Source organism: Macadamia integrifolia, chromosome 8 (genome assembly GCF_013358625.1).
Source record: "Macadamia integrifolia cultivar HAES 741 chromosome 8, SCU_Mint_v3, whole genome shotgun sequence".
Classification (NCBI taxonomy): Eukaryota; Viridiplantae; Streptophyta; class Magnoliopsida; order Proteales; family Proteaceae; genus Macadamia; species Macadamia integrifolia.
Window position 1 is genome coordinate 1,837,452 of NC_056564.1, and position 18,145 is coordinate 1,855,596.

Here is an 18,145-nt window from a genome sequence, read left to right on the forward strand (position 1 = left end):
GGGTAAGGCTATCTACATGTATACCCTCCCAGAACCCTGCTTAAGTGCAAGAAGCCTTTGTGCACTGGGTAACGGCCTTTTTTTTCTTCCTTGGAAGAATAAGGTCCTTTAATGGAAAATTTTGGGGCGTAAACAAATAAAATGATCACCATTTAGATCTTTGAAGGATAAAATATCTCTTTGTAAACCCATATGCAAAAAGTATATTCTGGCACAATAGACTAGAGAATTTTCTCCATTTTCTCCATTTTTTTATATTAATATGTAATTATAAATAAAAAGATGAAGGGAAAGAAGAAAACATAATGGAGAATTACAAATCGCAAAAGGTATACTTGAACAAATAAATATTCCAAATCTTATACAGTTAACCCGAAATTATAGAATAAACGAAATCTACCTCGAAGGAACTCGAATCTGCTCCCATTCTGAACAATTGACCCTTTTAATATATATACGTAGAATATTCCTGAGTCCCCTGCATGTATTGATTTTGAAAATTCATTTTAACACATGAGATATAATTCATGTGTAAGACCCATAAAGGCCAATAGATATTATTGTGGAGACACTAATGAAATACTGCAAAATTTATTATGAAGGAAAAGTGGGAGAAAATCCATTTCAGACTAGTCAAATTCATGTGATCTATGCACAAGGGAAAAAAACTTGCTGCGAATAACAATATAACCATCCTTGCGATTGCTGAAAGCTAACAAGCATGTGACTCATAAAAGTGCCAACTCTTATATACTTGGAGAAATAATACAAATGATGCCTCCTAGGAGTTCAGAGGATAGCCTATATATGCATAGTCATAAATCATCATAATGCGAAACATGGCTGAGCTGGAGACCAAGGTCTTTATTTTGATTTATCTTAAGAGTCCCTTGGGAAAATAATATTGTGGCTCTTGGTGAAAACATGTTAAATTGCACAAAATTATGAAGCCTAAGAATAAGCTTCGATACCAACCACCACATTGGTGACTTGTTATAAATATTGGTGTGTGAAGGGGGAACTGTGGAAATCTAGTGATCAAATCTTTGAAGGTGCTCTAAATTGTGGGAAATGCATAATTTTCATGCAAAAAATATAAGACACTTCTTTTCTTGAAACCAAGAGAGAAAGAGAGACTTGAAAATTTTAGTTAAAGTGCACCATAACCTACCACAATAAGCTAGAACCAACACCTGAACATGAAATGTATAGATTGTTAAAAAAACTTTAACATAGTTGTCAAGGCATTGCCTAGGCATCCAGGCAGTTGAGTTGGTGTTTGGGCGATTGTCGCCTTAGTGCAAGCAGCACTTGTCTATGTCAAATATCATTTAAATAGATTATTTCATTTACTTCAGATGTTATTAATAAATAAGCAAACACCCTCTTATTTGAATCCAATAAAAATAGTTTACAAATCAAATTCCAAAAGAATAAAAATTCAACCCCCTTGTCCAAGAACAAAAATTGGATTTTGTATTGGAGAGGCGATTTTCAACTTTCAAATGTGTGGTTTTTTCCTAATTCTGAAAATTTCATAAAAATTATTATGGTAAAAAATTGCTAAAAACAAAAAGTGCGGTAAAATAATCTTTTTTTTTTTTTAACGATGTCCATAAAATTATTTTCATTCAAGCAATTTTAAAAGCATTCAAGCACTTTAAAATAAGTTTGACCATAACATAACTTTATCATTGCAATTGACATTTAAGTAATCTTAAACTTGTTGGAAAACTGGTTTTGTGCTCTTATCTAATACAAAAAGTCTCATGTAAAAATAAAATCATTTGACCAGTCAAACTTATTAGAGAACAAGAATATTTCCCAAAATATTGATTTTTTATGACTTAATGTGACTTAATGTTGATTTTTGATGACTTGACGTGGCTTAATGTTGATTTTTGATGATACAAGGAATATATAGCATACTAAATAATGTTAGATAAGAGGGGAGATAAAAAATGGGCGCCTTGTCTCCTAAGCGCTTGACATCCCTCCACCGCCTTGGGTCGCCTTGACGACTATGAACTTAAATGGACATTCTTACCCCCGAAAAAAAAAGAACTTAAATGCACATACAAAGCATATTGATCTCTTTATAAAGTTTAGAGAATTAGTTATATAACAGAAAAAAGCTAAAATTGTATAGAAGTCTAAATAAATTGATGTATAATCCCCCAAGTCTCCAAATCTTATTACTTGGGGTTCCTTGCATAGTTGTCACGGAGTCTAGGCATTCAGGGCATTGGAGGGCCTGGACACAAGGCAACACTAACAAGGTGCCTAGGAATCTGCTTTGGTGACCAAGGCACTTGGAGGACACCTTGACAATTGTGGTTCCTTGAGTTAAACACTTTGGGTTCGTTTCAGATTCCCATGACCATACACATGACAATATAACATACAACGCAGTAACCCTGCTCAGCATCTCTCTTTTTACAACATAATTAGGTTGAAAATTTTTTAAAATAAAAATAAAAGCAACAAATTAGGACAACAATAGAAAGAGTATGGCTAGGCACTCACAAAAGTACTTGACATAATCATTTTCAGCAAAAGAGGTAATGAAGACCAATTAGTTTGATTATCACATAGAAAAAAAATTCTCTCAGCGAAAATAGGTCATTACAACAATAACAACAACTCAACCTTATCCCAACTAAATGAGGCTGGCTAAATGGATCCTTGCCCTCCAATCAGCTGTACTCTAGGTCATACTTGATACAAGCCCTGAGCTATCCATGTCTTTCTTCACCACTTGTCCTAGAGTTGTTTTAAGTCTACCCCTAGCTCTTTTGGTTCTTTCAATCTAAATGAAATCATTCCTCGGTACTGGAGCATCCAAAGGCCTCCACTGAACATGGTCGTGCCACCTCAAATGACTCCCTCGTAGCGTATCATGTATAGGAGCTACTCCCAAATCAGCTCTAATATGATCATTCCTTACTTCGTCCTTCCTAGTTTGGCCACACATCCATCTCAACATCCTCATCTCCGCTACACAGAGTTTATCTACATGATGCTTCTTAACTGCCCAACATTCCGCACCATACTTTTAGAAGTATATTGTAAGGATAGAATAGTCAATGTAATGGGAATAAGCACATATGAACATGATATGTTGTATAAGGGTATTGACGTAATTTCTCCATTTAAGTTAATGTTAGACCCAGTTTGGTTGATAGAGAAAAGAGGAAAGGAAAAAAGGGTGGGAGAATTAAGGGACTTTTCCTCAAAATTCCAAGAACCTATTTGTTTGTTTGCCGGGGTGGGAAACTTATCAGAGAAGGTCATTTACTGCAATAATTGTTGTCTGCTAATGTGGGAGTTAACTTTTCCCACCCCATTCATTTCCAAAGTTTGGTAGGACTTCATGGAAAAGTTGTTTTGTGTCTCTCTCTCTCCTATTTCATTTATTTCCCATAGAATTCCACCCCATTTCCTTTTCCTCTCTTTCCCATAGAGGTGGACCCCATTAAAACTTACATATTCCATTATTTCTTTTCCTTGTCAACCCACAACATATGGGAGCCACTTTACAAGTTTCCCACCCCTTTTTATCCGTTAAACAAACGGGGCCTTAGTTAATATAGGGGAGAGGGATCGATACTACTCTCCCAACTCTGACCGCAAACTCTCCTTCTTCCTCCTCTCTCTCTCTCTTCCTTCCTCTCTTTTCTCCTTACCTTCCATTGTTGCTGCACTACTTACAGCTGTCGAACTTGGTATCAGAGCTTTAGGTTTGAGTCAACCAAGGACCTTAAAACCTAGGCTCTCTAGGTTTGGAACCCAACAATAATATAGGTTCCAGAGCAGAGAATATCTTGTACAAATCATCTAAGAATGACAGAATGTGAAAATAGAAGCATTTAGATAACAGGAGAGAACAAAATTTTCAAAGTTTTCAAACAGAAAAGAACAAAACAATCTTTCTCCAATAATACATCAAATGAAAATAAAATAGACATACCAGTAGAACGAGAAAAATCAAACCTAATTCAATGGAAGAGCTGGCTAACCTTAAATTTGGATCACTGATGCAAGGTGTGCAGAACCAACCCTGGGTGCAACTATATCCGGAATAGATCATCTGTTATAGGAGGGAGCTCAAATGAAGTCTTTTATGTACATTTAGCATTATAAGTATCTACAGATCATAGACACATACATATAGAGAAACAAACAATAAACTACTACAGCCTTATGTTCTTAGCCAGCATACAACTCAACATAGAACAGAATTACTATGGGATGAAAATTAAACCTGCAAGACTGAAGCACAAAAACATGTATTATTTCTGTACTGTTTAACTAACAACAATATCAAACATTTAAGAATAATTGTTCATTTTTCATGTTTTAAGTACATTATTATTGTAAGAGATGTATTACCCTACTATATCATTATATGGGTGTATTATGAGGGTTTGAAGGCACAGAGGAGTGATTTGATTCAGATTTAAGGATCTAAAAGAGCAAGGGGAAGACCTAAAATGACCTTAGGAGAAGAGGTGAGGACAGACATGCGTAGCTTATACCTTGTACCAAGTATGGTGTCAAATAAAGCTGATTGGAGGGCAAGGATCCATGTAGCCAACCCCATTTAGTTGTGATAAGGCCGAGTTGTTATTGTATTATGAGGGTTTGAGGGCACTTGTCATTTGCAGTTACTTTAATATAATAAGGGAGGCGGCCACATTGGATATGAGTCCACTTTCTTCCAACAATTCTCCCTCCCTCCCTCCCTCCTCCCCCTTTATTCTTATCAAATTCAGTCTACATGTTTCAATACTTCAATTAGGCAAGAAGAACCACAACCAAATAAAGCAGAACAAACATTACCATCCTACTGCATTAAGTACAAGTTACATTAGCAAATACCCAAAAAGGTTATCATTTTATAAGGAGACCTACAAACTTATTACATTAATATGAAATCCAAGTTGAAATATACCATGTCTACGAGTAAATCACATATAGCAAGTTAAACCATAGTTGTCACGGCGCCAAGGCGAACCAAGGCAGTGGAGGGTTGTCCAAGCGTTTAGGCGAGAAGGCGCACGCCTTGAGACGAACAAGGCGACTAGTTGTTATTTTTTATTTTTCCTATTTTCTAACATTATTTAGTAAGCTATATATACATTGTATCATAAAAAATCAAGATTAAGCAACATCAAATCATTAAAAATCAACATTTAGCCATATTAAATCATAAAAAATTAACATTAAGTCATATTAAGTTATAAAAAATAAAAATTTCGAGAAATGCTCTGGTTCTATAATAAGTTTGACTGGTCAAATGATATTATTTTTACATGAGACTTTTTGTATCAGTTATAATATAAAACCAGCTTTCCAACAAGTCTAAGATTACTTAAATCTGAGTTGTAATGACAAAGTTATGTTCCGGTCAAACTTATTTTTAAGTACGCGAATGTTGTGAAAATCGTCTGAATGAAAATAATTTTATGGATATCAAAACAAAAAATTATTTTACCGGACTTTTGGTTTTTAGCAATGTTTTAATATGATAGAATTTATAAAATTTTCATAATTGAGAAAAAATCCAGCATTTAAAAGTTGAAAATCGTCCCTATAATCAAAATCCAGTTTTTCTTTTTGGACTGGGGGGTTGACTTTTTATCCTTTTGGAATTTGATTTTTAAACTATTTTTATTGGATTCAAATAGGGGGTATTTGCTTATTTATGAATAATATCTTAAGTAAATGAAATAATAAATATAAAATATTTGACATAAATAAATGCCAAAACACAAGGCGGCATGCAGTGCAATAAGGCGATTGTCGCCTAGGCCCCAGGAAAACTGCCTGGACGCCTAGGCGACGCCTTGACAACTATGGGTTTAACTTTAATGAAGGAAAAAAAACATTTAAATAAGCAGGAAAAATAAAATTGATTTTACCCTTCATTTCTATGTAGTAAGTTATGACTTCAAATATTGACCACCCATGGAAAACTTAATATTTTGCATGTACTTTTCCTGAAATAGCCCCCTAGGCGATGTAATGTCAAGTTGATGATACTTGTGATATCTTTGGTAAGAGTGAAGGCAGGTTGATCACCAGTCCTTACATATGGAGTACAAATAAACAATAACCATAATTCTTCACACAGCATTCTCATCACAATAGAGATGTATGGTCATAGGAACAAAGAAACTTTAACACTCCCAGAAAAATCGGTGGCCATGATAATTCATATATTCTGTAAACCAGTTGAAATCTAAGATAGTAAAAGGACAAGAAAAACAAGAGAGAAAGAGAGAAGAAGAGAAGAAGAGAAGAAGAGAAAGAAGAAAGAAAAGTGTGGTAGAATGTTGTGTGTTGGAGAGAGACCTCTTCCACACATATATATTACTTCACTAATATAAGATCTTAAGGGAGGTAAAAGGTAAGAACAAATTACAATATGAGACAATAATTAATATAACCAGTTCCCAAAATACCCTTAACACACAAACTCTAACACTCCCCCTCAAGCTAGAGAATAAATGTCGTATATTCCCAGCTTGGACAATAGACTACTGAACTGATGCTGGATAGCCCCTTTGTGAAGACATCTACCAACTGATCGCTAGTCCTCACAAAAGGAGTGCATATGTGACCAAAGCTGATCTTCTCTTTTGTCTATCCACCTCTATATGCTTTATCTGGTCATGTTGCACTAGGTTGTGGGCTATACTAATGACAACCTTATTATCACAATAGAGACACATGGGAGCCTCAATGTCAAACCCCAACTCTTGGACCAACCGTCTCAACCATATAAATTCACACACTCCAAGAGTCACAGCTCAAAATTCCGCCTCTGCACTTACTCGAGCTACAACCATTTGCTTTTCACTCCTCCATGTAACCATGTTACCTCCCACAAAAGTACAATACCCAAATGTAGATTGTCTATCAGAAACTAAACCAGCCCAATCTACATCAGTGCTGCCTTCTATCCTTAAATGATTGTGCCTGGCATATAGAAGATCCTTACCCAAGGAGGCATAGTTTTTAAGGTGCTGCTAAGGTGTCGCCTTACCAGCGCCTTGGCGCTGATGCGGTCTAGAGATGGGAAGGCAGTGCTCCGCCTTATGTGAAGTGGCGCCTTATGGGTTTTTTTTTTTTTTAAACACATTTTAAAATTATTTGATGAAGATTCCAAATATAGATTTTTTATAGGTAGGCGTATGGTTTTGTCAACACTTGAGATGTATAGGATCAGCTTTACTCCACCAAAAATAACCATAAGAAACAAAACAAAAAGTGGATGACCTTAGGGCTTAGGCACTCATTTTGGCATCATAGAGGTAAGAATAATAAATACTTGTATTTTTTATGTCTTCTTTTCTTTATAGTTATAATTTTGTTTCATAATTATGTATTTATATTATATGTTAATATGATTGATGATTGATGATTGATGATTGAATATTGAATATTGAATATTGAATATTGAATATTGATGATTGATGATTGATGAAGATGAACTTAGTTTATTCACTTTATTGATTTGTTTTGTTTATTCACTTTGATGATTGATGAAGATGAACTTAGTTTATTCACTTTATTGATTTGTTTTGTTTATTCACTTTATTTATTTGTTTTCTTGATGAATATCTTACATTGGTATGAATATGAACCTTTAATATTTATTTAACATATGAGTAATAGGATTCGACTAGGATTTGAGCCAAATATATTGATTTTATAAAAAAATTACACAGGAACGCTTTAGTCGATAAGGAGACGTTTTATGCCCGCCTTATCGCTAAGGCGCTCCGAAATACCTTTAAACGCCTCCGTCGCCTTACCGCCTTAAAAACTATGCAAGGAGGACTTCTAGTACTTCTAGACTGTGGGGGCATGCATGAACTGACTCACCACTCCCATTGCATAAGTAATGTCTAGATGAGTCAAGGATAGATAAGTTTCCCAACTAGTCTTTGATATTTTCCTGCATCAACAAGGGAAGGTCCCTAGTCTTTCCCTAGTTTGTGATTCTGCTCAATATGAGAACTTGCAGGTTTACAACCCAACATCTATGTTTCTTTCAACAAGTCAACATATATTTATGCCCTCTTGGATCTTGACACTTCAATCCCTTCAAAATACTTCATTGGCCCCAGATCTTTGATCTCAAACTGTTGAGGCAAGTAGGTCTTCAACCTATCTCAGCTTTGTCATCCCAGTTACCAAAATATCGACATAGACAATCAAGACTATGATGGTGCCATACCTCTCTTCATGCATAAGGTGCGATCAACCTGACTCCGGGAATAGGAGACGCACTTTCCCTTCAGCTAAGGGGAGCTTAAGTCCATGAGGAATTTGCATGTACACTTTCCTATTTCATTGACTCCTAAATATTTCAACAATTGGAATTTGGTTATTCATGATGTACGATGATCCCTGTTAAGCATCCATGGCTTAATGGTTAAAGTGCCCAACTCATAATTGGCACCTCTTCTAAATCACCATCAAGAAAGGCATTCTACACATCTAGTTGAAACCATAGCCAATCTTTGTTTACAGCTAATGATAATAGGACTCTGATAGAGTTATATTTCTCCACAGGGGAAAATGTCTCCTAATAATCAATCTCATATACCTGGCTGTATCCTTTTGCCATCAACCTTGCTTGTGATAGTGCCATCTGACTAATACTTGATTGTGTAGACTCACCTACATCCAACTAGAACTCTCTCCTTGGTAAGATCAACCAGTTTCCAAGTAGCGAATTTCTCAAGGGCCATATTTTCTCCGTTATCGCTTGCTTCCACTTAGGGTCAGACATAGCTTCAATGATATTCCTAGGAATAGAAACAAAGGAGAGGATAAGCATAAAGGCAACACCTGTAGAAGAGAGAGAATCATAGGTAAAAAACTAGGCTATAGAATTAGCACAAGCTCTCTTTCCTTTTCTAATAGAAATGGAAAGGTCTAACTCAGATGAGGGACAAAGGATGTTACCTAACTAAGGATCCCGATGTGGATCCAAAGAGGACTCTTGGCAGGTCTTTTTTCTCCTTCTTATGTACACAATAGGTTCCTTCGTATTACCAAAACCTGAACCACCACCTGAATTATCTCCAATGTCAACAATATCTACCTCTTTGTGTTTCCTAATGTCAAGCATAGATGGAGGAATAAGCAAGGGTGAAAGAAATGGAATAACACCAGCATCCTTTTCATTCTCACTATTCTCCCCCTGAAGAGGATGTTGATGAGAAGCAAAGAGAGGCACAGACTTAAGGAAGGTGCCATCTTTGGAGAGAAGATGTCTGGTAACATTTGTAACCTCTGGAAGTGGAGGAATATCCAAGGAAGATGCACTTGAGTGCATTGGGATTCAGTTTAGTCTAAGAGGATTTGTTAACATGGATATAACAAACGCAACCAAAAACTTTTAGAGGAAGGGAGAATGTAGAAGATTGAGGAGGCAAGGTTTTCAAAGGAGTTTTGGAACCAATAAGTTTGGTAGGCATGTGGTTCATTAAAAAAAAAGCAATAAGAAGAGCATCAGACTATGCTTTAACATTGAAGTGTCCATTCTACTCAACCAGATAGTTACCTGGAAATAACTTGAAGTATCTAAGGATTCATTAATTTCTATAAGACGATATAGAGAGAGCTTGTATACTTCCAAATGCAAAATTGAGCTAAAACCAATAAGGCCAGCAAGAGATCATCGCAGCAAGATTGAATACAGAGACAAACCAGTATAAAGAACATACTGGTTCCAGCCTCTGGTTCACCGCGAGGCCAGACCTCTGTTTCAATGCATCATGCTTCGGTCCATTCCTTTCAAGGAACATCAGTCCTAATCTCTGCTCTGAAGGACGTTGATACTGAATTGTCGATAGAGGACTCTGCAACAACCTTCTCTGCCCCCTTGTCAGGCTCTGATGTTGCTCCCCTTCCCTCTTCGGGCTCTTTGTCCTATCACCGCCACTCGCTTCCGACAACCAAGCTGCTGCTGACTGCTACTCCCCTGTCTGACAATCCTTCTACCCTATCCCTTCTCCAAAGACCCTCTTTCGAACCTTCGAGATTGAGCAAACAAAGTCTTCCTCTGCTTTTACCTCTTCCCTCCCTGTCTTGTCTTGTGGAAACCATGACTACTTCTCATATATCTTCTGACCTGACCCATTAAGTGGACCATAACCCTGTCAAACCAAATCTTGACCTTCCTGGACCATCCCATCCTGGTCCAACCCAAATCTCTATTGGGCTGACCCAACTCAGTATTCCTGATCCAACCATCCCTACCCTTACCCATCTTCCTCTCTCAGATTTAAGGACAAACTGATGCAATCTCCCTCATGGGATTGCCCGGATACAAGGATCTGTACTTGACTTTGTAGATAAAATCAATTTCGGACAGAATGACCTTCAGCCAGTAATTTGGGGATATCTCTCTGCTCCGATATCGGCTTGGGGTGATTCAAATTGGGAATTAAAGACAAGAGGTGGGGCTACAACTTTTGTGAGATAGGAATTTTGAGATTCTGTTTGGAAGAAGTCTTAAAATAACCATATAAGTACTGGACTTACACAGATCCGAATTTAAAAATGAAAAAAAATGGACATGGATAGATTGGGCTGAAATGCAACTCTTCTATGATGCAAGTGAAGTAGAAAATTCCAACTCTTCAAGGATGGAATGAAACTTCTTCAAGGTTTCAAAAGAATCTCTCAATTGGAGAACCACAATTTGATTAATCAAATTCAATTAAAAATTCTTCTCATTCTATTTTTACATGTTATCTTTGGTGGCCTTTTATAGACAAATAAAATTCTAAAATCTCAACTTCTACCCCTAAGATCCTAAGGTTGAGATTACACAAGAGAAGAAAAGAAATATGGTAGAGAAATCCCACTATCTTGGGTTGCTACAAGAGTTTGTATTGTCCAAGGTCTTGATGTAAGCTTCAAAGTCTTGACTCTTATTTCAAGATAAGTAGTGACTTCCAAGTGGGCTTTCTTTGAAGCTTTCAAAGGAAGAAAAGCTTCTTGACTTAAGGAAGAGTAAGAGGAACTTAAAGGAATCTCTTAGGGACTCCCAATGGTGTATTTGGCTATGAGTGTTTGGGCCAACTTCTTTAGTGCTTGGTTCCTTCTTGGCCTTAGTTCAAGTCGGTCAGATGAGCTTTACGGCCTTGGGCCTTGACTTGATGGGCTTGGGCTTGCATCACAACTCAACCCTTGCTCTTAACCAACCCCTGACCCTTCTTCTTCACCCACAAGAGCTTTGGCTATGGAGCCCTCTATGTCTGCTATGCTCTTAGAAAACTCTTCGAATGGTTCTCCCCTCATGGCAGGTACTACCCTCTCCCTAATGTAGGAGCTATTTCAAATAGAAACAACACTACAGTAGGATCTAAATCTTTCAATGCACAACAGCAACTTTATTAATCAGCACCTCAAATTACATATAAACTGAGAATAAAATAGAAATTAGAGAAAAGGTAAAAAGGAGGGGTAGGGAATGGGGGATAAAGGTAATCTCTCTCAGACTCGGGTCTCTCACCCACTACCATGGTTTAAAGTATCTCCGATACTGATACGATACCCTCCGATACGTATCTTAAATTTAGCTGACTGATATGAAACACACCGATACGATACATGAAATTTTTAAAATCCTTTCGTATCAATATATATCCTACGATACATACAGATATGCATCAATACATCACTGATACACATCGATACGATATGATATGCATGTTGTAACCCGGCAGTCACTGAGAGGGGGGGTGAATCAGTGAGTCAAATTCCGATCCCTAAAAACCTGTCCGATGTCTGGCAAAGAAAAACCTGATATACCTGTCCCTGTTTGCACACAGTCGTATGCACACTTAGCCTCTCATAGGCACTTCCAAGTGTGCACACCCATTCTACATTCCACGCACTTCAATATAAAATGCAAACAACAAGCACCCACAACACAGGGTTTTTACGAGGTTCGGCAATTTGCCTACATCCCCGGAGTAGTGCCTGTAAAGGCTTCGTACCTACTCAATACACTACTTTTGACTGCACCCACAGTCGGGAGCACCCACACCCAATTTTCTCAAGCCGAAGCTGAGATGGCACTCGTAGTGCCGATACAATGTGTAGCACCCACTACACGGGAGCACCCACTCCCGGTGCTTAGCACCCACTAAGCACACAATAAATAATACAATTAAATTGGGCTTATATCAATGCCCTACAGTCAAGCTCTGCCTAGCATATGCATCCACAACTAGCTAGCATGCTTACAGTTCATCCACAACTAACCTAGCATGTATACATTCATCCACAACTAACCCTAACATACATACATACATGTAATGTAAAATCACAGGTTAGAGAATCTCACAACCGATTGCCTGGGATGACTGGAAACTTGTACTGACAAGTTTGGTGCTCACACCTTCTCTCTCCTTGGTTTCTTGCTCTTCAAAGCAAACACATCTTTGCTTTCTTCTCTTCTTCCTTGGCTTTGAGTTAATGTACCATTAACACACTTCAACCACCTCTTTTACCTCCTTTAATGGCCTAAGAACATTTATCATCAAGAATGTATGTTCATTCAAGGACCAACAAAGAGGGGGAAGCTTCTCCTACCAAAACCGTAGGCTTCTTTCACTCAAAATCCATTTTTCTTGCTTCCATGGTGTAGGGCTTGAAAAAACGAAGAAGCTACAACTTGGTTCACCCAAATCCAAGTTAAAATGAGGGAGATATGACCTTTTGAAGTTGGAGCAATGAGATAGCCTGAAATGGAATCTTCGTACGGGTGGCGTAGGCTACACCGGCGGCGCGCGCAACAGGGGCGAGATCTGACCGTAGATCTCATATAAGAGATCTTATAATCCAAGCCGTCCGATTAAACCAACGGACAACAGATCCAAACCGTTAGATTTGAATCTTGATGACGTCATCATGACGTAGGCGCTGACATCGTCAGAAGTGTTGTCGATCTATGATTGGTTGCTTTTCCGGATTTTAAGGGAACTTGTCTCCCACTCACAAAAGTGAAAATGCATATTGACCGTTGGATCCGAATCTTCCATGATGGCTTTAATCAGATTTCATGAGATCATTAAGATCGGAATCCTTTTTATACCTTCTATACACGCGCGAAACACAATAACATACCTTGATATAGTGTAGCGCCAGTGCATCAAGAATTATGCATCTAACCAATCAAATCCCACGCGCAAGCATCTATCTCGTCCATATCACACCAAAATCTCAGCAGCCTTTGGATGGGCATCAAGCCTACGTGGTCGAATCTTGGCCGTCCATTTCACTTCCCTTTACTCCTCTTTATTACAATCAAGCCCCTGCCTCCATATGTTTCAGTGCTTAAAGACCCCTTGCAACTCAGACCTTCAAAATATTTAAATTACACAAAAGCCCTTCGAATTTCAAAAATAAAATCCGAAAAATCCACCCAACACCGAGAGCAACTGATGGATTTTCGGTTTGGATTTTCGAACCGACTTTACGGAAACGCTTATAACTTTTTCATACGATATCCGATCGAGATGAAACGAAGTGCGTTGGAATCGTAACTGGATGCTCTACGACTTTTCAGAAGACTCAATCATCTGAATCATCCATGTAAAAAGACCAAAATGCCCCTACACCTTTCCAATGACGTATCTTTCTCATACGGAATCGGAATGCGATGAAATCAGAACCGTTGGAAAGATTGTATTTTTGTCGTATTGTTACATGTAGAACGCTTCCTTTAAAAAATTCATCTTCAATGCCGAAACTGCCCTTGACTGCCATAAATGCCGTAACTTCTTCATACGGTATCGGAATGTGACGAAATCAAATGCACTGGACTAGGAAAATTACAATCTATATTTTTCATGAAGAACCGATCTTCCAAAAATGTCATTTTCATTGCCGAAAATTCCCTCGATCGTAAATAGGCCAATTTTGCCAGTTTTGACCCAGAAACCCGCACCACCTATTAATGATGTATTAAACCACTCCATGCATACCAAGCTGCTCTGTTATCTCATCGGTGACACTGGATACTGCCATGTCATCATTTTCATCCACGTCACCCAAACTGGCCACGTCATCACCGCCACGTGGCCGAGTTGCCAACAAGGACAACCATAAAACAACAATGCACTGATACGACTCTATGGAAAATATAAAATCGAGGTGAAATGTACGTTTCGGTATGTATCGGTATGTATCGATCAGTGAGTATCGGTACGTATCGATCGGTACCGTATCGGTGAGTATCGGTATGTACTGATACAGTGCGCTACGGTCATATAATGGCCAAGATGGGTAATTTTTCAGAAAACACGATTTTTTGAGGGGTTTTTGTTCCAAAGTTGTTGCTAGCCATATTTCTCTCAAACTAAAGTAGAAATCAAGGTTGGAATCAAGGATTTTACATTTATGGGACAACTACAAACCTTGAATTCTTAGTGCAATACCCTCAATTTAGTGTTTATGCATAATACACGTTATCAATAGCTTTTTTTTACAAATTCTTTATGCAAAAGTGCTTAAAAAAATGTTTCATATCCATTTATGTGTGTATCTTTAGCGTATCTTAGCGTATCTCCGATACGATACAATACACTCCGATACGTATCTTAATTTTGGTCGACCGATACAGCGACCATACCGATACTTTAATCCTTGCCCACTGCCTCTCACAAATTCAAGCCATAGCTCTCTTTTTTTATTTTCATATCTTCATTCTTGTTTATCTTTTCTGTCCAGCACTCCAGCCACATATGTAAAGTCTTCTTAGAAACAAAATAAAATCGTAATAACTAACAACTAAAGGCTCCTAACATATAGAAACTACCTATTACATAAAAGTAGAAATAACTAGGATAATAAACTTTCAAAACTCCATGCAAGGTAGCACCTGTCTTGGACTCAAAGCACTCCATGAAAGCACCATGTGCCACCAAATCTGGGTAGATTCCTTCTCTTTAGTTTTTTCCGCAATGAAGAAAAGAATCCTAAATTATCTCCTTAATTTCTTTCTTGATGTATCTCCTTAATACGAGCTGGCTTTGGGTCTTTTAGAAGTCCACAATTGTGAGCAGCCAACCTCCATAAGATCTTCACAAAGCTGATCATAATCCCTCTCTTGTATGATGTTGATTGCATCTAAAATCCAGCTGGCATGGGACCCACGAAATCTGAAAATATCCACATCCAAATCCGGAAATAATTTTGATGAACATCCCTAAGATTCTCTTACAAGCAAGCTAGCATTGTATCCTTGGAATCCTTCCAATTTTGGGACATTAACCACCTTACAACTCAGCTGATCTATTTGGTAGTAGAAGAATTCAAATCCTCTTAGGTTGACTCTAATATCTATCCAAATCTGGAATACAGTTCTGATGGTTGATAGCAAATTGTGGTAGAATAGATGGCTAATCTGGGAAGAAACTGACTTGATCAATAGCACCAAAATAAGGTCCAAACCTGAAACTCCTTTGAAGCCCAATAGTTGGGCTTGCTCTGTATCAGTCCCCTTCCATCACCCTTCACCCCCCCTTCTACCTGACAACCTTCCTTCGGCTTTTTCCTACCACCGCCCCCTCTACTTCTCAGCCTAGCAGTCCTTTAAGGACAATGTTACCCCCCCAGCCCTTCCCAAATGAATGCTCCTTTGGAATACCCGAGGCCTTAAATCCTCGGCCAAGCAGCTTGAAGTTCACTAAAGGATAAAAATAAATAAATAAAAAATAAAAATTAAAAAATCATGCTTGTTTTTGCTGCCTTATTGAAACCAAGGTTCAAGAATCCAATTTTGTTGATGATTGTCACTCTACTTCTGGTTACTGCACCTTCCTAGGTGGTAAACTTGTTGCCGAGAGGAGCTGATGTCGATCAAAGCTTGAAGAAGACAAAAATATGATTCGGAAAATACCGTTCCCGTGAACAATAACTCGTGTTATCATTGACATGACATTGTTCACGTGAACAGTAATTTGGGTCCATATCTCCAATTTTTAGTTTCCTGTTTAGTTTAGTTTAGTTAGTTTCTATTTTATTTCTTTCTTAATGAGCAAGTTAGTCCTTAGTTCCTAAAGTCCATTAGTTTATAACTTCATAGTTAGTTTCCTTTTCGGTTACTTCCTATTTTGTAAGGTTGTACTCTCTTCCATATAAGAGAGATTGTTGTACCAATTTCATAATTAATGAAAGCTTGATGAATTGCAGCCATTGTTACTCCAACTCTTGAGTTAGGATGTCAAACAACTGAGATAGTTGTGGGTGAGAGGCCCATGATGGGATAGCCATTATCCCACCTACATCAATCCTAACTTCATCCTTTTCTTCTTACTTTCTTCTTTGTTCTAACTTGTGAGAGAGTGACTTGAGAGTTACCACAAGGTTGTTTAAAGGTTTGACTATCATCTACAAGTTCAGATAAGTTCAGATTGAAGTCCATGCAAGGAGACCAGAACCGATTAGCCATTGTCAGGGTTTTGAGCTCCATAAATTTTGCCAAGAACTCCCAAACCTGCGGTCAGATTTCTAAGACCTTTTACGGTTTTGTTCCAGCCCCCAAGAGGAGCTTTTGACAAGACTTGCAGCCCCATCTGGGCCTTCCTCTTGCAGCTGCAGGATTCCTCTTGGAAAGAGAATGGTATCCTAACCACTTGGAGGAATCCAACCAAATTTGGAAGATAGTTTGGGGATATCATTGGCAATCTACAACTAAAATTTAAGGCTCATCTGAGCCCCGGTTTGTTATTTATAAATTTTCTCCTATTTCAACCCAGAATTCCAGATTCTGCCTGGGATTAGGTCCTATGTGATCTAGTCTTACATCAGGAGCAAGAAACAATCTATAGTCTCAAGGTCCAATGCTGAGGCTGAAAACTGTGCTATAGCTCAAGGCTCTACTCAGTGATCTTGGGATTGTTACTGCTGGTCCTATGCGGCTCTATTCTGACAATAAGGCTACTATCAGTATCGCTCATAACCCGGTTCAACACGACCGAACCAAGCATATTGAGATTGACCGGCATTTCATCAAGGAAAAGCTGGAACAAGGTTCCATTTGTATTCCGTTTGTCACTTCAAAGAATCAGCTAGCTGATGTGTGCATGAAAGGTTTATATTGTAAGGTTTTTCATCCTCTAGTCCTCAAATTGGGCATGCGTGATATAAATGCACCAACTTGAGGGGGAGTGTTAAGGTGTCTAGGTTCAATGTATCTAGACCTGTGACTCATCCTTATGCTAATTGTAACCCTAATCTCTTATTATAAATAAGATAGCCTTTGTCATATTTGACAAGCCGAATCTTTCTCTTATTCTTTTATTTCAACTATCTCCTATTTGGGAAGTCTATTGATTAGGATTTCTATTTCTTTTATTCCAACTATCTCCTCAGGGAAGTTTCCATATTATAACAAGATTCATGCTAATAGCAAGATCAGAAGCGAAGCGAACGGGCAGTAGCTGAGTTTTAATATTAAAGAGAGTCTAATTCCGAGTTGTTTTAGGATTTCGTCTCAGAGCCAAAGTCTAAAGTCATTTGGAACAACTTTCTTATTTGTGGTGTTGAGTTAAAAAAAAATTGAGCCTTTGGCTACTGGTATGGATTTTGAGTAAGAATCACGGGTGATTAATTCTCCTTCCCTTTTCACTGTATTTCCAGGGTAGTGGCCTGGACCGCCTGGTTGACTTCGCATTTTATTGCTGGTTTGGATTTCTAGCTCTCTTTTGTTTTTATGGTATACATCAACATCATTACTACTGTTTCTCTACTTTTCTCCATTACTTACATCTTCTTTAAGTTCTGTTTTGGAGTTTTCTTCCTCAAATTTCCTTGAGCCATTATCTGCAGGAAGAATAAGGGATATCACCCTTGCCTGCATCAGAAAGAGATGACATTTACCGCTGCCTTTTAACCCAATTAGTTATTCTATTGAAACAACAGTATCAGATGGTTCAGAACCAATCATAACAGCCTCCTCCGAAACAGCAAGACATACCTTCTCCAAGGGATTTTCTTTCGCGGACTTTAGAACGATGCCACATAACAGAGTCCAATGACCACTCCAATTTCAAGTTCCTAACACAGTTCTTTCTTCTTCTTTTCTTTTCTTTTCTTTTTTTTTTTT

General features: G+C 37.9%; 1 protein-coding gene across 1 annotated transcript in view; it reads right to left on the reverse strand.

The window, feature by feature from the left end:
* Positions 1–18,145, reverse strand: part of LOC122086544 (diacylglycerol kinase 4-like) — a 52,809-nt gene that overhangs the window by 17,954 nt on the left and 16,710 nt on the right. Inside the window, exons 7-8 of the mRNA XM_042655447.1 lie at positions 4,020–4,090; positions 401–478 (exon numbers count right to left, since the gene is read on the reverse strand). Coding sequence (XP_042511381.1) covers positions 401–478; positions 4,020–4,090 — 149 coding nt within the window. The remainder of the gene's footprint in view (positions 1–400; positions 479–4,019; positions 4,091–18,145) is intronic.